The 25,816-nt window shown below is 40.1% G+C and overlaps 1 protein-coding gene across 13 annotated transcripts in view; it reads left to right on the top strand.

Annotated features, from left to right (window-relative positions):
- NAV3 (neuron navigator 3) overlaps window positions 1-25,816 on the top strand; it is an 837,776-nt gene that overhangs the window by 780,134 nt on the left and 31,826 nt on the right. For all 13 annotated transcript variants that reach the window (XM_073651894.1, XM_073651888.1, XM_073651886.1 and 10 more), the window contains 8 exons: window positions 1,977-2,151; window positions 2,946-3,052; window positions 4,397-4,492; window positions 8,511-8,679; window positions 13,207-13,442; window positions 16,160-16,311; window positions 21,468-21,539; window positions 21,760-21,956. In XM_073651894.1, the coding sequence (XP_073507995.1) occupies window positions 1,977-2,151; window positions 2,946-3,052; window positions 4,397-4,492; window positions 8,511-8,679; window positions 13,207-13,442; window positions 16,160-16,311; window positions 21,468-21,539; window positions 21,760-21,956 (1,204 nt within the window). The remainder of the gene's footprint in view (window positions 1-1,976; window positions 2,152-2,945; window positions 3,053-4,396; window positions 4,493-8,510; window positions 8,680-13,206; window positions 13,443-16,159; window positions 16,312-21,467; window positions 21,540-21,759; window positions 21,957-25,816) is intronic.

Below are 25,816 nucleotides of genomic sequence, written 5' to 3'. Positions count from 1 at the left end.
TTAAAAGAAACACATATGTACATGGGGCAAACAGAGCCCGCAGCTCATGAATAATCAGAAGTTTTACAAAAAAGACCCCATAGTCAGCAGTAGTGATGAGCGAGTATGTTCTGTTAACCCTTTCGGCGAGCATGCTCGGGTGCTCAAAGAGTATCTTCAGCGTGCTCGTGTGTTATGTTTTAGTCAATCTGTGTGCATGATTTGCTACTGTTAGACAGCTTTAATACATGTGAGGAATGCCTAAGAAACAGGCATTCCTCACATGTATTAAAGCTGTCAAACAGTCGCAAATCATGAGCATAGAGTGACTGAAACATAACACCCGACCACGCTGAAGATACTCGGAAAACACCCGAGCATGCTTGTAAATCTCGAGTAACAAGTATGCTCGCTCATGACTAGTCAGAAATGTGCATGCCACTACTTCATGCTGCCCTCAGAAAGATGAGCATAAGTGGGTTGACCAGTTCCTTTTAATAGATTTTCCTTTTCAAGATAACATATTAGCAAAATACAGAATATTAATATTTTCATACTTTGAATGAATAGGCATTGACAACTCTGACTGCTACTGGTAAGCAGCAATCATGGAAATTATAGAATAAATTAACACTTTCTTAAGGGGGTTTGACCAGAATCCCCATTTATCATTTATAGGTAAAATTTGAATAATGAAGTGGTTGAGCAATACTTACTGCTGCTCCATTCAAGTCTATTGAATGGACAGATTGATGAATATAGTGCTCAGGACTCCAGCATTGCAAAGCAACAGTTCTAACCACTGAGCCACCATGCAGCCCAGTATGAAAATATTTTAGTTAGTTTGACAAATGCTGATGCAAAATACTGTCATGTTAGAGTAGCATTAAAGGGGCTGTCCAGTACTGGAAAACGTCTTATCAACTGCTCCACTATGCACCATAAATTGAGAACTGATTATCTCCCAGATCAGCACAGTTCCTCCGAACGCACCTCTGTATCCACCAGTAGGCAGGTTACATTTGTGGTCTATTCCGTCAAAGTGGACTTCCGCTATGACTGAATAGATAAAGGGGTATTCCGATCTCCAAGATCCTATTCCAATATGTAGTAGATGTAATAATAATAATATTAGAAAAAATCCACCAGTTAGAAATGTAGGATAGTTCTTCTGATTCGCTATGTCGCTTTCCTCATGTGCAGGCATTGCAGGACCTTAGGTATCTATGGTTAAGACCACTAGGAACAAGCTAACTAACTGTCACTATATCAGTGGTCGTAACCATGGATACCTAAGGTCCTGCAATGCCTGCACATGAGGAAAGCGACATAGCGAATCAGAAGAACTATACATTTCTAATTTGAGGTATCTGCTAATATTATTATTACACCTACTACATATTGGGATAGGGTCTTGGAGATGGGAATACTCCTTTAAGGCTATAGCTGATCAGCAATCGCTGATTGGCAGCACTGGTCAAGTAACATTGTTTATGTTATATGACCACTATAGGACATAGTGTTGCAATACAAGGAATGACACCGATTCACAAGAGGTAATTATGTATTTTTTATTTTATTTTATGATGTAGAGTGGAACTGTTCATGAAGGACTGTGCAATAGTGGACAATCACTTTGAAAAAAAAAATGTTACTTTGATACAATAAAAAAAGTGCGTAATCGGAATATAGATGAAGCTGACATAAGCCTACAAATGAAATTTAATTAAACAGCACAGTTTGTTCTGGAGAATGAGTTATTGCAATTCTTTGATGTGACATCTGTCATGGCAGATTTTCATTAGCACCTTTGGGTTTAAAATGCCTCTCTTCTTTGATGATAGCTGTGTTAAAAACTTTTGGAATTAAAACTTTGTTTTCTGTTTATCACAAAGTTGTTGTTGTTCTACTTTTTTTTAGTTTAGTTTTCAAATCAATTGAAACTTTTTTCCCCTAATCTTGAGTCTCTATATGTTGATGATTATCATTTTTCGTAGAACGAAATTGAAATATTGAAAGCTGAAAATGACATGTTAAAAGCTGAGACTAACCCCCCAGGAAAACTAGGGCAACCATCCTCCGAATCGTCCAGCTGCGCATCATCTTCCTCTTCACGGCAGTCTTTAGGTCTTTCCTTAAATAATCTAAATATAACTGAAACTGTAGCAACAGGTATGTATAATGTGTTATGTTGATGTATATAGTGGTCAGTGCCTTATACACAGTTAAATACACACCACTCATATCAATGTCAATGGAATCTGTCAGAAATTTGTCCTCCCAAAACTGCTAACATTGTTCCATAGGTGATATGGAAACAAGTTTAACCATCCTCAATCATACATAGCTGAGAGATCCAAGTTTTAATGATCGCTAGGCGTTGATCAACCAATGAAGTACGCTGAGCTCTTTGCTGCAAACCTTCCCCAACCTCATCCCCCTGCCTTTGATTGACATCTCTATTGGTCGGCAGTGTCATGCACTGAATCCGGATGAGACATTGTATGACATCAGAGACAGCTAGAGACATTCATCAAAACCAAGAGGTGGTTCTTCAATCATTAAGCCACGGCCCCACTATCCGTATTCGGTCAGTATTTTTTCTCAGAAGTGGGAGCAAAAACCAGGAGTGGGTGATAAATGCAGAATTGGTGACTTGTTTCTATCTTTTCTCTGATTGTTCCTCACCTGGTTTTGTCTCCCACTCCTGAGAAAAAATACTGACCGAATACTGACCACATACTGATAGTGGCCTAAGACACATTCCTTGTTAATAAATACCCAGAAAATGCATGATCATCCATGCAGCTATTTTAACAAGGGTGTAAAAATTGTCGATAGATTTCCTCAAAATCATCAGATCATAAAGAAGCCTCCACAGATTATTTCCACCCAAAAATGCTCATATAATATAATATGTTGATAAGCATTTTCTTAATATAAAATGAAATTCTTCTTTCTAACAGATATTTTATTAGATGATGCTAAAGATGCGAAAGATGGAACGTGCCACAAAGAAGGAAGAAATGTCAAAATTATAGTTTCTATAAATAAAGGATTTGGACGGATCAAGGTATTTATTTTGTTCCTAGGGCAGTAAACTGAACTTTTCCTGAATGCATAGACTATCTATGAATTGGTAGAAATATAAAGCTAGATGTATGAGGGAGCTGTAGTTTTCCTGGGTATCTTTCATTACACTGGCTACTATATTAGCAATTTATATTACCTGCATATTGGCAGAAAAGCTGCTATGAGAACGTTAAAGAGAACCTGTCAGCACGATTTTGTAAGGTAAAGTAAAGGCATGGCTGTAATTGTGCTACACTACTGATTATATTGATACTTTTGGTGAAGAAATCCGCTTGTGGTTCCTCTTTAATTACCATTTGTCGTTTTTTGCTAATTAGACTTTGATGCACGGGGGTTGAGTCTTTCAATGCCCGTCTGTAATTCCCCAGCCCCTCAGCCTACCTCCAGTCTTTGACTGACAGGTCACTGCAGAGGAGGCAGGTCATACACTGGCTGGAGGCAGCGAAGGGGGTGGGGAATCAGACAGGAAGGAGAAGACCCAGTGTACAGTCCGGCCCCCGAGCACCGAAATCTAATTAGCAGAAATTTTTAAATGATGATTAACGAAGAAGAAAAAAGTGGATTTCTTCACCAAAGGTTTCGACTTAATCAGCATTACAGCCATGTCTTTACCTTGCATTACAAAATCATGCTGACAGGTTCTCTTAACATTCTCAATAATTGCCAGTGGGAAACATAGATCAGTTTATGTCTGTTGATGGTTCTGCACAGCAACACATAGAAACCCCTCCTTTTTATTATCACCATATACTCGCAGGTAATGCAGCATGATTAAAAATTACACAATTCATATTAAATATTTTTCTAACCCCTTCTGCGCCAGGACATAGCCTTAGTAAAGCACCTTGATGTCACTGCTCACACATCTCCTTGCATGGCTATAATACACAGAATCCCCACATACAGCCTAGTAAGTGGAGCTCTACTGTACACTGCTATATATACTGTGCCTGTATACAAGCATTGACCCCAGTTTTCTGGTTTAATACATGCAATTATATAAGGAGTATAAATGAAGCCCCTGCACTATTATTTCTGAGAAATAAAGGCAGTGATTCAGAGCAGCCATATGTGCAACTAATTTATTTAGTCACGTAGCCACTTTTCTTAGAAGAATAATTAGAGCAATCTCTACTTTCTTATGCTATGTTGGCACTAGAGGTAGTTTCATCCTACTGGAGAAGATCTAATATACATCTTTTGTGGGCTAAATCTGTAGATTGTAAATGTGTGGAACATTTGGATTTATTATTGCACTAATATGCTGTATTCAGTTGTATTTTTATGTTTATGGATATGGATACCATGTGAACTTTTTTTCTAGGATGCGAAAAGTCATCAATATTTAATAGGATCTATTGGCGTTAGTGGGAAGACCAAATGGGATGTACTAGATGCAGTTATTAGACGTCTCTTCAAGGTAAATTGAGATTCGTAAGATTTTACATAACATAGTTTATCAAAACTAATCCTGGACAACTTTTAGGCAATGCACATGTAGACTAGACAGGCTTAAAAAGCACTAGATTTGTCACAATGTTTAGATAGTCAAACTTGCACCATCTATTAGCTGGCTTTGCTTTCTCCACCAAGTTTGGACAAAGTGGCACATTTTCCAAGCACAAAATCACAATTTAAAGGGAACCTGTTAGCTGATTCATGCTGCCCAAACGATGCATGATTGGAGTCTGGCGGCATGATTGCAGCCAAGTGTGTTTTTCTGTGAAATGCTCCGAGACTTAACTAGACCAGTGCCACCCCCGGCCAGCTGCTCCCTCCACCACTCTAGTTGATTGACAGATCTTTTTCCATGTACACAATGGAGACACCTGTTAATCACTTGGATCACTGTAGGAAAAATACAGCCAGGGATGGTACCAGACTAGTATTGACTCTGCCTACAGTACTCAGCTTGATTGTGAAGTTATGTTTTCTCTGAAATGCTAGAGAGCTTTGAGCAGCATGAATCGACCGACCGGTTCCCTTTACGCTATTGCTTAACTTGTACATTTTCTTCTAACGCATTGCTCATTGAGATCATTCACACATCAATTTTTGCTTTACATGTTCTGCCTGTTTTTGTAATGGACATAACTTGGACACATTCTTTTCATTTGGAATATTACATTTTTTTTTTCTACAGGCCAATGGGCCACCAAAAAAATGTAGACAAGTCTATTTTGATCTGATTAGCAGATCAAAGTTGCCCATTCAAGTGAATGGGCCACTGAAAAAAAAATTGATAGCTTTCAGATGCCATTTGTATGTCACCTGAGTGCGTTCCGTTTCTCACGCAATAGTTCATAGGAGAAGCTTTCTTTGTGCATCTCATCCTTTTTTTCCCCCATGAAACAAAAAAGTGTCAAATTGTAAAAACTGACTCAGATCAAAAATCCAACACACTGAAAAATAAGTCAAGTTTTTTTCTCATATGTGAAAAACTGACATGTGAATTTGGCCCATAACAGGTAATAGATGTCTGCAAGGCATGTTTCTTTGGCACAGATGACTCCAGTCTGGCCCATGTAGCGTACCATCAGCCCCATTGTTTTATCGAGTGTAATACATGTATCACGTTATAGAGTGTATTTATGAAAGATGCTCATTTTAAATATAACCAATAGTCTTGCAATCGTGACGGGTATGTTTTTTCCATCGGAGACAATTACCCAGTAAGATTCCAAGCACAGTGAAGCACATTAGAGCCACTCATGACAGTTCATTTTTCCTCTTTTATAGCACTCCACCCAAATGAAATGAATACTTAATCCTTCATTATCTTTATGGGTTTACAACACACAGCGAAAATAAAATCAAATCATATAATTGCTACCTACTTTGATGGCAGATTTAAGAAGCTTTCATTTGAAATTAAAGTTCATGTGTTGCAACATTGCACTCTAGAAAGGGATTAATTTCAGATTATCACAGGGCAGGAGAGGAAAAAAAGGGCTGCCCCTCCAAAAACCATTGTTGCTTACAAATCAGGACGCGTGCTTGAATCCCGTATAGACATGGTCTTTTCTTTCTCTAAAATCACGTTTAGTTTCTGACAACCCAGTATCACCTTCCCAAGGCTCCATTCAAACGTTACTTTTTTCACGTTCGAGTTCTATCCACAGATAGGACTTGTATCTATCGTAATCTTTGGGGCTGTTCACATGTCTGAGTATATTCGTGGACTGAGTAGTTCACACCAAAACATGGAAACATGTCCAGCTTTGATACAAGTCATGAATTAAACTGCAAATGCAAATTTATGGGCCCATGATAAAATCTTGGATGCCATCCATGTTCTTTCCTTGTTTTTAATATTGTAATGGATAGGCGATGGTTTACAATTTTTTTTTTTCATACGAGAAAATTACTGATGAAATAACGATGTTAAAACCTAACCTATTAACCAAATACTGGTGAAACTCAGATGAAAAACACTGGTGAAAATCATACCATGCGTGAAAATTACTGACTTCTGTATGAGGCCTAGCGGTGTTTTTTATGGCAGACGTTAAGGTTAATTCTTCTATTTATGACACAATCCCAATGTCTAAGCTGCTGTTGGAAGCATTGGGCAATGATCAGAGACCTATAAAATTAGCCTCCAATCAGTTAATATCTTGGTTTCTGAAACATATACAAGATTAGGGGATTAGGATATGCTGTTCTGTAGACTCCTTTAGTCAGGCCTATGGATTATCATCTGGGACATCCTGGGACTATTCTCTACTTACCAAGAGTAGAAATGTCCGTGATGATCCTATGGGTAAATAAACCGTACCGTTCTGTATCAGAAGTGTGAGTAAACAATGTTTAGGATCAATATATTTTCATTTATATTTTACGTACTGAGTGATATTTCAGTTTCGGCAAATAAACATTATTCTTTTTTATGAAAAGCTATTCAGTTTTTCAAGGTTTCTAAGGGGTACTATTTCACCTTGTGTAGAGTGGTGCCATGTCAGCGTAAGGAGACTTATAGGCAATGCAGTGCTTCTCTGGGGATCTAAATATGCGAATAGCCTCAATTTGCCACTTGACAATTTGGGACAGCATGTTGCCATGCAGTAGGCGCCTTTATTTCTTTATTTTATATTATTTGTTTTACTAGCATGGTGTATAAATCTCCTGGTCATGTGGTGGACAAACAAATGCAGGACTGATTACAAGACACAGATGTGATTTGTGTGCAGTCACTGTAACAACCCGAGCACCCGAACTTCCACCAAATGACCAGGAAATGTATATCTCCTGGAAGTAAACCATGACTTTTTCTAATGAATGGCTCTAAATCTTGATCTTGAAAATTGTGACGTGTTGATACTGAAAGGATATTAGAAAATTCAAAAATGAATATAGCATATGCCATTAATAGGATGAATTCCATGAAACCATAATATCTCTGTTGGTATTTTCCATCCATATTCGAACTTATGTAAAAACTCTTATCCCCTTATGTATATAGCACCTACATATTCTGCAGCATTTTACAATTAGGTACTTGCCCAGACAAAATTAGACAAAAGTGCTTATTTTGTATTTTCACCTGAAACCTTTATGTCTTGCCTTGTCTGGAAACCCCTACCGACCTGACTAGAGAGAAGATTGATTACCTCTCTACATTATTTTCCTGGATGCAACGGTAGGGGACTGCCTCACCAAGGGAAATAGTGGTTGAGGACCCCCATTCTGGAAGTAGTTGTGCCTTCCCATAAATATACGGCATATCTTATGGATTTGTTATAACTGCCTAAGGTGGGCATATAACCTTTAACCACCTCATTCTACATTTTTTAATGTTTCTTTTAATACTATTTTTAATTAAAGTTCACATCCAAATAGAAATATATTCCGAATTATTTATATGATCAAAGCTGTCAATGTTGCAACGCTCTGGTCCACATTTATTAAAACATGGCGTCATTTGCACTAAATCTTTAGTGTTCTTATTTTAACTCCACTACATATTTATTAAATATCACACCTTAATGATTAATGTTGCACAAATGATGTGAGCATACCTTTTTAAGCCTCTTTATTTAGTTCACTTCCAAACGCTATATAAGAGTGAGAAATAAATGTGTCAAACGCTAATGAGGAATTATGTGTAAAAAGGAGCTTGGTATATTTGGAGCACACATTTACAACAAAAAAATGTCACAAATTGTGCAAAATTTTTGGTATAATCACATTGTTAAATGTGCTCTCCATGTCATAGGTGTAAAACCTACCTGCTGAGGTCTACAAATTTATTTCATATTTTGTGTGTACATTTGGTTCCAGCAACAGCATATAATACCAATGCAGCCATTGATGTAAACTTCTTTTGCAAATAAATAAAATTGGAGATAATGCGGTTAGGATAGACTTATTTTTTATTGTGTTTAATTCTTGTATTTCATTTCACCTCAAGTTCAACTCCATTCTATTTGGCTTTTTAGGAATATGTATACCGTGTGGATCCAACTTCCAATTTAGGCTTATCCTCAGATGCCATCACCAGTTATAGTATTGGTGATGTAGTTAGATCAAATAACACAGAAGTGCCTGAAATGTTACCTTGTGGATATCTGGTTGGAGATAATAATATCATCACTGTGAACCTAAAAGGTAAATCATAGATATTATTATTTATATATATTTGGTCTATGCATAATAGTTTATTGTAATGAACTGTCAAATTATTTACCACTTATAACCTAGAAAAGTTGGATAGTAATGGTAGAGTTACCTTTAGATTTTCCTTGCTGTAAATGACATACTGTAAACCTGTAGATTTAAACATCCAGATAGAGTAATTGCCATTTGGGTTTTAGTTACTTACAGTGCACTGTGAAAGTATTTGGCCCCCTTGAACTTTTCTACCTTTAGCCACATTTCTGGCTTCAAACATAAAGATATAAAATTCTAATTTTTGGGGGAAGAATCAACAAGTGGGACACAATCGTGAAGTGGAACGAAATTTATTGGATATTTTAAAAATTTTTAACAAATTCAAAACTGAAAAGTGGGGCGTGCAATATTATTCGGCCCCCTTGAGTTAATACTTTGTAGCGCCACCTTTTGCTGCGATCACAGCTGCAAGTCGCTTGGGGTATGTCTCTATCAGTTTTGCACATCGAGAGACTGAAATTCTTCCCCATTCTTCCTTGCAAAACAGCTCGAGCTCATTGAGGTTGGATGGAGGGCGTTTGTGAACAGCAGTTTTCAGCTCTTTCCACAGATTCTCGATTGGATTCAGGTCTGGACTTTGACTTGCCTGGATATGTTTATTTTTGAACCATTCCATTGTAGATTTTTCTTTATGTTTGGGATCATTGTCTTGTTGGAAGATAAAATCTCCGTCCCAGTCTCAGGTCTTTTGCAGAATCCAACAGGTTTTCTTCCAGAATGGTCCTGTATTTGCCTCCGTCCATTTTCCCATCAATTTTAACCATCTTCCCAGTCCCTGCTGAAGAAAAGCAGGTCCAAACCATGATGCTGCCACCACCATGTTTGACAGTGGGGATGGTGTTTTAAGGGGGGTGAGCTGTGTTGCTTTTATGCCAAACATATCGTTTTGCATTGTGGTCGAAAATTTACAACAATTAGAAAGGAGTGTAAGAAAAAATTATATATGTAGATGTGTCTATTTAGCCATAGAACCTATATGTATGACACATAAACTAAATGCAGTATAAAATATAACATTTATTAATGATAATTTAAAAGTACATAATAAAAATAAAAGATGGGGAAAGGAGTCACAAAAAAGAAAGGCCACAGAGGTAAGTATCAGCAATACTAGGATAAACATGCACGAAATGAATATATCAACCAATTCTCCACATGAAGTGTTGAAATGTTATATATGCAGATAATAAAGTGAAACAGTGGTAAAGTGCAATGTGCTAGTATACTTCCCACAATATTAGATGTATATAAAAGTAACAGAACAAGGTGAGAATGGTGTGCAAGGATCGGGCATGTGTTACATATTTAGGCTGGTACTGACCCGTGAGACCATCTAATATTGTGGGAAGTATACTAGCACATTGCACTTTACCACTGTTTCACTTTATTATCTGCATATATAACATTTCAACACTTCATGTGGAGAATTGGTTGATATATTCATTTCGTGCATGTTTATCCTAGTATTGCTGATACTTACCTCTGTGGCCTTTCTTTTTTGTGACTCCTTTCCCCATCTTTTATTTTTATTATGTACTTTTAAATTATCATTAATAAATGTTATATTTTATACTGCATTTAGTTTATGTGTCATACATATAGGTTCTATTGTGGTCGAAAAGTTCGATTTTGGTTTCATCTGACCAGAGCACCTTATTCCACATGTTTGGTGTGTCTCCAAGGTGGCTTGTGGCAAACTTCAAACTAGATTTTTTATGGATATCTTTGAGAAATGGCTTTCTTCTTGCCACTCTTCCATAAAGCCCAGATTTGTGCAGTGTACGACTGATTGTTGTCCTATGGACAGACTCTCCCACCTCAGCTGTAGATCTCTGCAGTTCATCCAGAGTGATCATGGGCCTTTTGGCTGCATCTCTGATCAGTCTTCTCCTTGTTCGAGATTAAAGTTTAGAGGGACGGCCGGGTCTTGGTAGATTTGCAGTGGTCTGATACTCCTTCCATTTCAATTTGATCGCTTGCACATTGCTCCTTGAGATGTTTAAAACTTGGGAAATCTTTTTGTATCCAAATCCGGCTTTAAACTTCGCCACAACAGTATCTCGGACCTGCCTGGTGTATTCCTTGGTCTTCATGATGCTCTCTGCACTTGAAACAGAACCCTGAGACTATCACAGAGCAGGTTCATTTATACGGAGACTTGATTACACACAGGTGGATTGTATTTATCATTACCAGTCATTTAGGACAACATTGGATCATTCAGAGATCCTCACTGATCTTCTGGAGTGAGTTTGCGGCACTGAAAGTAAAGGGGCTGAATAATATTGAACGCCCCACTTTTCAGTTTTGAATTTGTTAAAAAAGCTTAAAATATCCAATAAAGTTCGCTCCACTTCACGATTGTATCCCACTTGTTGTTGATTCTTCCCCAAAAAATTAGAATTTTATATCATTATGTTTGAAACCAGAAATGTGGCAAAAGGTAGAAAAGTTCAAGGGGGCCAAATACTTTCACAATGCACTGTATATAACGTTGTACAACAATTTATAATTTGTAGATCTAGAAGAGACTCACAAAGATTAGCCCTTTCCATACGTCCATAGGCTACATGCACTCGAAGGTTGAAAAATGGCTGAAAAAAAATGCTTCAGTTTAAAAAAAACTGTTCCAAAACTGTTCAAAACCACTTCAGGAGATACAAAACTCTTCCAAAAACTTCCCAAAGGAGCCTTTCCTGATGCAGTTTTGAACAGATTTGGGAGAGGTTTTTTTTTACACTGAAGTTTTTTTTACAGTCTTTCAATTGGACCTTGCCAAGTTGAGAGCGTTTTCCACCCATGATAGGCAGTTACTTTTCTCCCATCAGTGACATGCACTTACTTTTCTCACTTCAGGTGCTCTTCAAATCCTGAAGCAGAAAATGTTTTAAAAATGCTAAACATATGAACAGTGAAGTGGTTTTACAACAGAAATGAATAGGAAGAGTCTTTAAACACTTTTTGAGAAATTTTTCAGGTGTTTTTTTGAGCGAACCCTTGCCACCGAGGCCTTACACTTTGAGCAATTAATTCTAGCTAGTACTACAGTATTCTGCCAGATGTACCTTTCCGATAGTATCAGATAATTGCTGGATTTTACAGAACCTGGACACCACAGAACAGATATTTTTTGAGTTAGCCTATGCTTAAAATGAGGGTATCTTCATGAAACTGCCTCATGAAAGACAAATCTCAAGTTATATGTAAACCCAACCATCAAAATACCTCCTATACCGATAGGATTTTTTTAAGCGGAGACATGGCTGTGTTTGTAGCTGGGGGGTTAAACTTGCATCTGATTGTAAGTTAGAAGGAAATTAGTGAACCATGCAATACAATATGAGTGCAGGATTAGATTAAACTGGGTTGTTTGTTCTTTAACACATTGGTATACACAGGAGCTGTTGACCCCCACAAAACAGTAGGGTGGTTGTAGACAAGACTATTTTGAAAAGTTTTTACTTTTATTGCATTAAAGCAATTAAAGGCGACCAGTCATAAGCTTCTACTCCCTCTAAAAATTTATGACTGTGTAGCCCTTGAAAAAGATAGGCAAGTTGAACCTTTTTTGACTCCCAAGTGTTGCACTATCAGCGGGAAATCACATTTTGAAGTTCTGAGTATTGGAGCAGGTGTTTCCTGCCGTGTATTGGAGCCAACGACCTGTCACTCAACCAGAGGAGAATAATGCTATGCAGGTAATACAGCGTGAGGCTGAGGAGCTGTAAGTGCACTGTCATTCCCCAATGCACTTCCAGACACTTATTACACAGAATTTCAAAATATGATTTATTTTTGCTGATTTATTGTTTTGGGATCATAAACTGATAAACTGTGATGGGATACAAGTTTCTGACAGGATCCTTTTAAAATAGTTGCAAAAGGTAATCATAATCTTTATTTTTTCATTCTAAAGGAAAAAAACAATAGACCTTAATCTACCAAAAAATATTACACTGTTAATGTGAAATGTTACAGAAGGGTTCACTATAGATAAGCAAAAAAGATTCACACTAACATGGTTCGGCATCCACTTCAATACTCCATGGCAGCCAGATCAGCGTAGTGCGAACGTCCTCAGCCAGCACTAGAATGCGTCATCCTGGGTGCCTCTTGCAATAATAGGCTTCATGTGATATCATGACGTGTGATAAGCGGCAGCATCATGATGTCATGGGGGCCTAGTAATCGCAAGAGAAGCCAAGGATGCTGGCAGTTTGCACTGCCCTGGTCCGGTAGCCATGGAGTGCCATACTGGAGAATGGGTCAAAATCGTGCGAATCTCATTGGTCATCTCTAGAATTTGCTCAATGTAATTATATTTCTGGAGTGGAGTCTAAAGTTATTTGCTTTTAAGACTGTGTGCTGTAATATGTTGATGAATGTACATGCAGCATTTTACCTAGGAACATAACGTCATTTTGGAGAGTTGGATCCCAGTCAACTATGATTTTTCTTTACTAGGTGTTGAAGAAAACAGCTTGGACAGTTTTGTGTTTGATGCCCTTATTCCTAAACCAATTACTCAGCGTTACTTTAATTTATTGATTGAACATCGCAGAATTATATTATCCGGACCCAGTGGAACAGGAAAGACATATCTGGCTAACAAACTTGCAGAATATGTTGTAAATAAAAGTGGCAGAAAGAAAATTGAGGAAGCAGTTGCAACCTTTAATGTGGATCACAAATCAAGTAAAGTAAGTAAACAGACACGGTTTTATGCATCCCTTCAAAAGGCTCCAGAATGAGGAAAGCAGATCAGCTTTAACCAAACCATCACAATCGGCAACATACTGTCAAGCACATCACATTTTTTACTAAACCAGTCTGTGCACAGAAATAAAGATGAAATGGAAATGTAGAATGGGGTCAGTGTTTCCCACGATCCAGTCCTGACAGCCAACAAACAGATCATGTTTTGAGGATTTACTTAGTATTGTTCAGGTGAGAGAACCTGTGTAATACTGAGGAAATCCTGAAAACATGATCTGTTGGGGGCCGTGAGGACTGGAGATGGGGAACCTTGAACTAAAAGATTCAAGAAATCCAAATAGTAGACTGTAGAGAAAATGTACAATATAAATTATGCCACTAAAGGTATTGTTCCCTTTCAGAAAATGGTTAAACTTTCAGTGGGTCCATGACCTTAAAGGTGTGGTGTCATGTGACAAACTCCCCTGCAGCTATACCGCACCAGCAGGGTGAATGACATGGTGCCTCACACCACCCATGCTACAAAGATGAGCCCCCATGACTGCAGTCCACTCCACCCTTCATGCATAGCATCACTGCTACAATGGCTACCACAAAGCACCAACACCAAGTGAAAGGAAGTAAAAAACTGACCTTCCACATGAGCTAAGAACAAAAATAGGTGGAACCCCTCTGCAGTCTACGGCTAATTAAAAATGCTTGGGCCAAATAGGAGGAGTTTTTGTGCCAAGTAAAACAAAAAGAGAGGGGACAGACCATTCAATATATTATAACTGTAGAGAAAGGCATGCACCACAAAAAGCTTATACAATTATCTAGTGAACAAGCAGGGCAAGTGATCTGGTGCCTCACAGCACTCATGCTGCAAGGCAAAGCCCCATGACTCTAGGTCACAACACCCCACAGGCAAAGAGGTGAAAGACCATATAATATATCATAGACTGAGACATGTGGAAGGTCAGCTTTTTTTTTTAGCTCCTTTTACTTGGTGTTTTTGTTATGTAGCAGCTATTGTGGCTGTGCCTATAGGGAGGTGTGACCTGGAGTCATGGGGGTCCAGCCTTGCAGCATGGGTGCTGTGGAGTACCAAGTTGCACCCCCTGCCGGTGCACAATCGATGCATGGTGACGCACCTTTAGGATTAGGGATCCACAAAGAGGTTTCCATTTTTCTAGAGCAATATAAACATTACAATTGCACATTTGAGCTGAGCATATTAATTACATAAATCATTTTTCCAGTACTGATTGTGTACCTGAAATACAGAACTGGTACAGTACTAGTACTGTTCTCATCTTCTCTCCGGGAGCATACAGCTATCAGGCCCAATGCTTTGTATGGAGCAGTTCGCTCATGAGGATTGACCTTTCAGATGGCCAGCATTTTCACGCCATTAGTCTGAACTGAGAACTTTCTCATCCTGCTAGCAGAGACAGCTTTGCGTCTGCAGCATTGAGAAAAGCAGGGGCACTTAAGCTGGTCAGATTCAGCCAGTTTCAGAATAGTATGCGCAGGCTGTAAAGCATACAGCCTGATAGTGGCACATACTACTTACCTAGGTAATCAACCACTCTAAGACTGCAGCGTGGCCGGATAACCTAGACAACAAGCTGTATACTATAGAATTAAAAATCTCTATTTTTGATAAAGAATAGGATTTTTAATAAGAGATAAATTCCCTTTAAAGGGAAACTGTCATACAATTCACGCTGGAAAAAGGGAATGATCCAGCTTCCAATCCGAAGAGCGTAGTTAAAATGTAAGTTTCTTTATTTTCCGAATATTAAAAGTAGGCAAAGCAGTGAAAAATCACATGCACCAACAATCCAAAGGTGTAGAAAGGGGGAACATGGGACTGTAATAGCAGGGACCAGACGCATTTCGAATGTTACATGTGTTCTTAAACTTGGTATGAATCAATACAATTCATACTGCCTTAATTTAGTCTCAGCTCTGGTTATGGATCTTCTAACTACATGTTTATAAGTAATTCTGTAGCGTTTGTGCAGCCAGGCTCTGATTCATGCTGCCCATGGTTTTGGCGATGTGAATCCTGTGGCAGGTTCCTTTTAAGTCATTCCTTATAGTGATCTCACAATATTTCCTCTAAAATGTACCTCCAATTACAGAATCCATAGCACACATGACCCACATAATTTTTCTATATTATACTCCATTTATATAATACACATCAGCTATTACTTCCAACAAATAGAAGAATCTTCGCTGCCTGTTGCTACACTTACTGGGGGTTGATGGAAAACCCTTCAAATTATTGATACTCTAAGAGCCGTCACTAATGCATTTAGTAATAAATCATGCTATTCAATGTAGACACATCCTGTTGTAATCTAATCTAAGTGTTCACATTCTTACGCCTATATGGAAATGTGACAATTATTGTTTCCTTGTAATCTAGCTACATGAAGAAGGTTTTCAAGGGTACTTCTAACTACGACATAAGCATAGGTCTGTTTGCTGATCAGGATATGAGGCGGCTTCTCTGCTCTCATGCATGTTTAGGTCATTACTGCTTTTAGTGGGAAGTTTTCAGTCTATAACAATGTATCAAGGAGTCTCATAATGCTATTCCTTTGAACATATGTCTGTGGATATTTTGTTATGTCTATAATGACACAATAATTAATAATATACTTTTTATCTTTATTATCTTTTTTGTCTTTTTTATTTTATTTTTAAGGAGTTGCGTCAGTATCTAGCCAATCTTGCAGATCAGTGCAATGCCGATAATGATACTGACCCCCCACTAGTGATAATCTTGGATAATCTCCATCATATAGGATCTCTTAGTGATATTTTCAATGGATTCCTTAACTGCAAATACAGTAAATGGTAATAACTTTGTTAATGAAACTATTTCCTCACTGCTATCTTTTCTTTTACATTTTTATTAGCACATTGTGAAAATGTATGTGTGAAAAAAGGTAATATATCTTAACCCCAATTCATTAACGTGTTTATACCAAAATTCCTTGAAAAGTTGCAAAGATTTGGTGCAACTTGAAACTGCAGCAAAATTTTGCAACTCTTGGCGTTTTTACATAATTCTTAGCCAGTTATGTCAAAATGGGGGGGACTGGAGCGTGGCTTAGGCCCCCTAATTCTTCAAAATTCACGCCACTTCAGTGGCATTAAAGGGGTTGTCGAGTTGTCCACTACTCAGACAACCCTTTCGCAATCCCTAGGTTTCCCCTGAGTAAAATAATAACACTTATCCTTACCTCCGGTGCTTGTGTCATTTCAGCGATGTCAGCACTGGCTCTCCTGGGGCTTGTGTGACATTATTATGCCATGCAGTCACAGCAGCCATTCAGTGCCGGCTTCACTCTCCTCTCCTACTGATGTAATTGACATTTGGAGGATGTGAGAGCTGCGTCTGCTCTCTCACTTCCCCCAGATATCTTGATTTGTCCAAAGGAGAGTGAAGCTGGTGCTGATTTGTCACAGGGATCGCGTAGCATACCAATGTCACGCAAGCCCTGGGAGAGCCAGTGCCGACACCACTGGAATGCTGCCGCCACAGGAGGGGAGTATAATTGTTATTTTACTGGGAGGAAAACATAGGGATTGAGAAGGTGTTGTCCGAATAGTGGACAAACCCCTTAATTTCACCAGAAATGTGCTCCAGTATCTGACTGGAGTAATATTTCTTATGGTGGCATTCAGGGGCACACACCAATTTTAAGGTGCACCAAATTCATTAAGAGGCGTCTGAATGAATTTGGCATGCCTTCCTCCAGCGGTTCTGCTCATTAAAACTGGGGACTATTGTGTTTTCCCAAAAAAATGTTCCAAGAATATGTCTGGTATTCAAACTTAGCCCCATTTAACTGAAGGCTGGTTTAACAATGGATCCTAGAACCACAGTTGTATGATAGAGAAAGGTAAGGGCAAATAATAGGTAGAAAGGCAAAAATTAACTACATATATGGAGGACTCTGCATTGTAATCAATGATCAGTTCTAAATAGCCCAGTTGCTGATTTTCTTCCAGTAACAATTTGTCATACTATCTCCCATATTGGTTTCTCTGTAGTGTGAGTATGATAGATACCACTAATTACATACGATGGGACTAGATATGTTAGTTACTGTGTTGCTGAGCTTAATATCTTGTGATGCTCAGCTTCTAAATATTGTTTTCTTTTGCCATCTACTGTAGAATCAATTTATGTCAAGATGATTGTTTATGAAGGTTTTTCTCTACTAGTTCAGCTTTAGAAATGAAAAATGTCTCTACAGTACATGAACATGTATATCTTTTATCATACACAAGTACTACCTGTCCGTATATTTATTCTACACAAGTCGCATTATTCTTAAATAAAAGCGGTATATTGTCATGTTTTTTCATGTTTCCTAGCATAAATGCAGCCTGAAATGTAGCAGGTAAATTGGAGATCTTCTGAATATCCAATGGAATATAAGCGATCTGCTAAACAAAATGTTTTATAGTGTAATATGAATTCTTTAAAATGACAGGGACCGAGCAGGACAAGAGGACATATCAATACATAAATAAAAATATGATATTTTTAGATAGATAGATAGATAATAAGAAAACTGACCAGCACATCCTAAGTGTGAACAGGTGCTAGCTGCAGAAACAGCACAATATATATAAAAAAAGAAAGCGCAGCAGCACTTTATTATGGCCAAGATACATAAAGACTATAAAAACATTTGATCTAAACTGTGTTATTACTCAGTAAGCTTTACTTACAAAAAAATGGAGGTTCTTAGCTCATAAATTGGCCAATTCATGTGTGCCCATCAACCGTTGCAAGGTGACCCCCCGTCTGATGGGTACTACTCTGCCTACATGCCACTCTTGGACTACAAGCCTACAACTCTGGACAAACCATGTCACTTCTGGGCTAAAACACCTACAATTTAAATGGGCTGGTAGAATAGTATATACATCACCTGCTGGTTAAATGGGAGGAATGCAAGGTCAGACAGGAGGCAGTTACCACCTCCTATAGTAATATGTAATAAGAAAACTGACCAGCACATCCTGAGTGCTGGTCAGTTTGCTGGTTAGAGTGCTGGACAGGTGCCAGCTGCAGACACTACATGATATATATATATATATATATATATATATATATATATATATATATATACAGTACAGACCAAAAGTTTGGACACACCTTCTCATTTAAAGATTTTTCTGTATTTTCATGACTATGAAAATTGTACATTCACACTGAAGGCATCAAAACTATGAATTAACACATGTGGAATTATATACTTAACAAAAAAGTGTGAACAACTGAAAATATGTCTTATATTCTAGGTTCTTCAAAGTAGCCACCTTTTGCTTTGATGACTGCTTTGCACACTCTTGGCATTCTGTTGATGAGCTTCAAGAGGTAGTCACCGGAAATGGTTTTCACTTCACAGGTGTGCCCTGTCAGGATTAATAAGTGGGATTTCTTGCCTTATAAATGGGGTTGGGACCATCAGTTGTGTTGTGCAGAAGTCTGGTGGATGCACAGATGATAGTCCTACTGAATAGACTGTTAGAATTTGTATTATGGCAAGAAAAAAGCAGCTAAGTAAAGAAAAATGAGTGGCCATCATGACTTTAAGAAATGAAGGTCAGTCAGTGCGAAAAATTGGGAAAACTTTGAAAATGTCCCCAAGTGCAGTTGCAAAAACCATCAAGTGCTACAAAGAAACTGGCTCACATGAGGACCACCAAAGGAAAGGAAGACCAAGAGTCACCTCTGCTTCTGAGGATAAGCTCAGATTAGAGACCAGGTGAATTCCACACAGAGTTCTAGCAGCAGACACATCTCTACAACAACTGTTAAGAGGAGACTTTGTGCAGCAGGCCTTCATGGTAAAATAGCTGCTAGGAAACCACTGCTAAGGACAGGCAACAAGCAGGAGAGCCTTGTTTGGGCTAAAGAACACAAGGAATGGACATTAGACCAGTGGAAATCTGTGCTTTGGTCTGATGAGTCCAAATTTGAGATCTTTGGTTCCAACCACCGTGTCTTTTTGCTACGCAGAAAAGGTGAACGAATGGACTCTACATCCCTGGTTCCCACCGTGAAGCATGGAGAAGGAGGTGTGATGGTGTGGGGGTGCTTTGCTGGTGACACTGTTGGGGATTTATTCAAAATTGAAGGCATACTGAACCAGCATGGCTACCACAGCATCTTGCAGCGGCATGCTATTCCATCCGGTTTGCATTTAGTTGGACCATCATTTATTTTTCAACATGACAATGACCCCAAACACACCTCCAGGCTGTGTAAGGGCTATTTGACCAAGAGGGAGAGTGATGGGGTGCTATGCCAGATGACCTGGCCTCCACAGTCACCAGACCTGAACCCAATCGAGATGGTTTGGGGTGAGCTGGACCGCAGAGTGAAGGCAAAAGGGCCAACAAGTGCTAAGCATCTCTGGGAACACCTTCAAGATTGTTGGAAGACCATTTCCGGTGACTACCTCTTGAAGCTCATCAAGAGAATGCCAAGAGTGTGCAAAGCAGTCATCAAAGCAAAAGGTGACTACTTTGAAGAACCTAGAATATAAGACATATTTTCAGTTGTTTCACACTTTTTTGTTAAGTATATAATTCCACATGTGTTAATTCATAGTTTTGATGCCTTCAGTGTGAATGTACAATTTTCATAGTCATGAAAATACAGAAAAATCTTTAAATGAGAAGCTGTGTCCAAACTTTTGGTCTGTACTGTATATATATATATATATATATATATATATATATATATATATATATATATATATATATAAGAAAGCGCAGCAGCAGTCCATTATGGCCAAGATACATAAAGACTAGTGTTGAGCGAGTATGTTCTGTTAAACCTTTCACCGAGTATGCTCGGGCAGAGCTCCGAGTATTTACAGCTGCTCGGGTGGTATGTTTGAATCGCTCCCATGTGCATGATTTGCAACTGTTTGACAGCTTTATTACATGTGAGGAATGTCTGTTTCTTACACATTCCTCACATGTAATAAAACTGTCAAACAGTCGCAAATCATGCACACGGGAGGGATTCAACCATATCACCGAGCAGCTGTAAATACTCGGAGCTCGGCAGGAGCATACTCGGAACAGAACATACTCGCTCAACACTAATAAAGACATATTACTCCATAATGGAGTGCTACTGCGCTTTCTTTTTAGATAGATAGATAAGATAAGATAAGATAAGCACATATAAAAATGTAAGAAAGTTGCAGAGTAAGATAACCCTCTCCTGGAATGACTCACAAATCCAGTCCCTTTATTGCCACCTTCAATTGTATGTCCTTTTTACGGGATCTCCTAAATTATACTGTATCTGACCAAATTTGTATAGGTTTATTAAACAGTTTTCTCTGCACCTGTGAGATCAATGACAAATTCCTGCCTGGTTACGGCTTCCTGTGGAAAAATCAGCTGTTCGCCTAGTTACCGGGAGAAGGCAGATGATTGCTCCTGTTCCAGTATCTTGCAAGGGGTTGTCTGGCCATGCAACAATGAAAAATGCTAACAATGTTTTAAAATAGCAAAAGATGACAAACTGACTTTACCTGTCCCCTGCTGCTCTGGTTTGGATGCTTCTGGACCTCTGCTGGTCTCCATTTGTCCTGCTCTAGTGGTGATGTCTCAACACTGGCTGTACAGATCACTGCTATGGCCAGTAATTGGCTGCAGTGGTCACGTGTTCATTTTTGGACACAAGAGAGCTTCCTATGTCAGCTTATCATTAATGCTGTGTGTGATTTGGGGTAATGACTACTTATTTCAATAGCTAAGCCAGCTCCCTTTTATGTTGTTGGACTTTGCATGTAAAGAGAAGGGGCTGGCTAGATACTGAAGTATACAGTCAGCCTGCCCCTTAACAGATGTAAGCCTTAGTTGATGTAAAAATTTATTGAATAGCATTCAAACTTATTCTTTCTGTATTTTTCATGTGTGTAATTTCATGCTCAGACTATTTATTAATGTTCCTTGTTTTTTTCCAGCCCATACATTATTGGAACAATGAACCAAAGTATTTTATCATCTCCAAATTTAGAATTACATCACAATTTCAGGTAATTTGGTTGTGAGAAATATAATAATATTTGTAATGAATATTTTTGAAACTGTATTTTGTCATGACATTAATTGGTTTACCCATTTGTTGTTATGAAGAAAGAACACAAAATGCTTTTAGAAAATTGTGATTTAAATGTCAGTTCTAGGAATATGCAATTAGTGATGTTGAGTTGGCCATTTGGTCAAGTTTCATATATAAATCATTATTTTTTTTAGGTGGGTTCTATGTGCTAACCACATGGATCCAGTTAAAGGTTTTCTTGGAAGATACTTGAGAAGGAAGCTTATTGAAATGGAAATAGAAAAAAGTTTAAGGAACAACGATCTCATAAAGATAATTGAATGGATTCCTAAGGCATGGCACCATCTCAACAGCTTCCTGGAGACACACAGTTCTTCTGATGTCACAATTGGTAATAAACTTTCCTGAAGATCAAACATTTATGTAAAGCCTAGTACATTGCATTTAATATATGTCGTTGAATGATTGATTGTACAGTATGCAGCAAGAAAACCTAAGAAAATGAGACATACATGAACAAACATGCCTTTTGTCCTGTTGATCCCACTATTTTATAATGGGACAAGTCATGGTTGGCCATGTACAACACTGTAAAAGATATTATGATTAGGAGGCTGAGTCTGAGTAATATTGTATTTAGAATTACCATTTAATTTTTTAGAACCCTCAAAAAGAGAAGGTTAAAGACAAGGTTCCTTATTGGCGCAATGTTAAAAATATATACAGGTTCAGTCTAACAAAGAGTTTTTTCACCTTAAATGCTGCTGTAAAATCATTAAAGGGTTATTTCAAAACTATTAAGTTGATCCTGATCTATAGGATTGGTGATCACTTACTGATCACTGAGGGTCTGACCTCTGGCGATCCAGAGCCATGATTTTGGGATCGTAGGGAGTCCCAGAGGTTGGACCCCCTGTGAACAGTAAGTTATTCATATCCAATGCAAAGGGGATAACATGGCATTTTGGGAATAACACTTTAAAGGAGTTGGACACTGCTTTTTATGATTGCCCTAATTGATGGACCCTGTGCCCCTAAGTGTTTTTCTAATTATCTCCTGCTATCCTTCTTGCCTGTGAGCGGTGCTACCGCTGGCCGCTCACAGGCATCACGTGACGTCAAGTGAGGCGTGACATCAGTGACGCGGTCCCAGTGGTGGCTGATGGGCTGTGGGCGGGGTTACCGCGTGCGTCACACCCAGCATCCACTACACGCTTTCCCAATGAATGAGGAGAGGGAGAGCGCGCGGTGGATGCCGGTTGTAACGTGCGGGATAACCCCGCCCACAGCTCAGCATCCACCGTGGAACGCAGAAGTAAGTCACTCCCGGCTGCAGCTGGAACTTGATGTGACATCAGCGGATGTCAGAGCCGGCTGCAGCGGGGGTCACGTGATGCTTGTGAGCGGCCAACGATAGCACCGCGCACAGGCAAGAAGGACAGCAGGAGGTAATTAGAAAAACACTTAGGGGCACAGTGTCCATCGATTGGGGCTATCATAAATAGTGTTGAGCCACCCCCGTAGTGTTCGAGTTTGGTTCGGTTCGTCGAACACCCGTGTGTTCGCCGAACTGTTCGTCGAACTATTCGTCGAACACCTTCGAACACCGTTAAAACCAATGGCAGGCAAACAAAAACACATAGAAACACATAGAAAACACCTTCAAAGGTGTCCAAAAGCTGACAAACTGCTCAGAAGACACAACTAACACATGGAAAAGTGACAAGTACATATAGTCATGAGAAAAGAAAAGAGGTGGAGGAGTAAAAGGAGGGGGAGACACAGATATAGGCATGTCATGCCCTTCTAAAATCCAAAAAGTGAGAAGCCGACACGTTCAGACCGCTCCTGCCCGTGCCACCTCCGTGTCGCCGGGTTTGTGCCAGAGCCGCGGTGAACCCTGACGGCCAGCCCCCCTCTCCCAATACTGGTGCCTGTCCGCTGGTGGGTCGAGCGAGCCCCCCTGTGGTGGAGGCAGCTCTAAGCTTTTTAATTTAAATTGTCTCTCTAATTTGAATGAATACACTTTAAATCCATTTACAAGGATCTATTGGAGGGCAAGTCTCATGCCAGCAGCCGCGTAATTCCAGCTCCAGTAGCGTCCACTAAAGCTGCTGCAGTTAAAAAGCTTTTATAAGGATCGAGCTCGGCTGTCCACCGCAAGGCATCCTACTGCCAGTCCCAGCCCCTATGCCTTGGGGTGCCTCCTGATGCTCTTCACTGAGTATCCCGTGGTCCCGAAGCATTTCCTTTGAAAAAATTAAGTGTCCAAGCTACAGGTGGTGTAGCTTGCTTAACAGCCGGGATAATCCGCTGACTAGCAGACACTGCTACTAGGCACAAAGTATTTCCTGGGCTAGATGCAGTTAAAAATTTGTAATTAGATACTCTCGTTGGATGCTGAGAAAGCATTCCATAGAGTCTCCTGGCACGCCATATATGATTCTCTTAAAAAGCTTGGGGTAGGGGTCTAGGGGACCCTTTTATAGCCAAAATCACGGCCCTGTATCGCAATACGTCACCTAGGCTGAAGATAAATGGAACTGTAGCACCCTGAGGGCTCGGTTGCTACAGAGGTATTGCACCTCACCCAGAGGTGTGATATCTCACTCTCAGGTAAGGATGGAGTGTGGATCAGGACCCGACACCTGCATGCATTACACCACATTGCCGTGGGGCAGGGCGACCAATATGCCCCTGAGATGGGCACGACAGTCCCTGTCCCTGGCTGGAGTGGGGGGAGGGAACACTGAGGAAGGGGAACCCTGTAGTGCAGGAGCAGGGAGGAAGCAGTTCCTGGGTGCATTGAGAAGGGAGTATAAAAGGTGGGCACCATCTTAGTTCAGTGCAGAGAAGTCTGAGCAGAAGTGGCAGGGAGCAGGGGCTCTGCATGAGCTCTGCTCCGGAGGCGGGCCTAGTAACAGAGGCCCAGGCCTGGAAGAGGGAGAAGGAAGGAAGAGGAGCGGAGAAGGCTCCAGGAACGAGGAACGAAGGGATCCCAGGGGTGCGGACGGGCGAGTCGCCACCGCACGCCCGAATCCACCTGCATGGAGGGGTCAGGCCAAAGGGGGAGACCGGTCCCTGAAACTAGTGGAGGCAGGAAACGACCCTCAGCTAGAAACCGGAGGCTGTGACATTTTATGTGGCGCAGCCCCTCGCTACACCCGCTAGGAGGGCAGCACATAGGGTCAGGGAAACTGGCGCCAAGTTTACCAAGAGGAGGCCCGAGGCAGCCGGACAGAAGGGTTGGTAAGAAAGGCCAGACAAAGGACACACAAAGGGGGTCCTGTGAAGCGCTCCAAAGTTATCTGGGAGTTGTCTGAGCCCCTCACCTGGTGAGCACAGTACGACGTGGGTAGCCGTTACCTGCAGACGTGGTCTGGATAATAAGAACTGTGAGTAAAGGCCCTGAACTGCATCACTGACTCCATGTTGTTACTGCTGCTGCCCTGCACCATCACCCCCATCCTCCGCATACACTGCCCTGAGGCTATACTCCTCCCGTGGGGAGTTATGCTACGCTCTGCTGCACCCACAACACCAGCCTCAGCGGTCTGCCCTGCAGCGGCGGTTCACTCTGACCGCAATCCACGGGTGGCGTAGTCGGACATTTAAACATCAAAACCACATAAATAGTTCCGCCACTGGTTTGACCACCCTGAGCCACGGAACCGGGTCGCTGCCACGAAGACTACAACCACCAGCATCCACCAAAAAGGGTCCGGCTCCGGGTGTCCCAAGGCCCAGGGTGTGCATCAGAACATTTTCATCACCTTTCACAATCACCAATGGGACAAGGCAGGGATGTCCTCTGTCCCCTCTCTTATACATCCTAGTGACGGAGCACCTGCTCTCATCAATTCGCCATAACCCCAATATTAGGTGGATTGAGGTGGGAGGCACCGAGTACAAGTGCTCTCTATTTGCTGATGATGTACTAGTATATATCACTCAATCACATATATCCATCCATGCTGTTATGGCTGAAATAGATCACTTTGTTACATGGTCAAATTTTAAAATCAATGCAGCGAAGTCTGAGGCCCTCGATGTCTCCCTCCCCAAATCCATATAGGATTCCATCCAGTCCAACTTTCCCTTTGCCTGGCCCTCACAGGGTATCAAATACTTAGGAATTCCTATTCATAGAGACCTCTCCCATCTATGTTATCTTAATTTTGGGCCCTTTATTGAACAACTCCATACAGACCACGGTTGGCAAGTTAGAACTGTTAGATTCACTACGTGAAC

Source organism: Phyllobates terribilis, unplaced genomic scaffold, assembly GCF_046119375.1.
Source record: "Phyllobates terribilis strain yellow unplaced genomic scaffold, ASM4611937v1 Scaffold_11__3_contigs__length_659146591, whole genome shotgun sequence".
Taxonomy (NCBI): domain Eukaryota; kingdom Metazoa; phylum Chordata; class Amphibia; order Anura; family Dendrobatidae; genus Phyllobates; species Phyllobates terribilis.
This window is presented reverse-complemented; position numbering and strand designations above follow the sequence as displayed.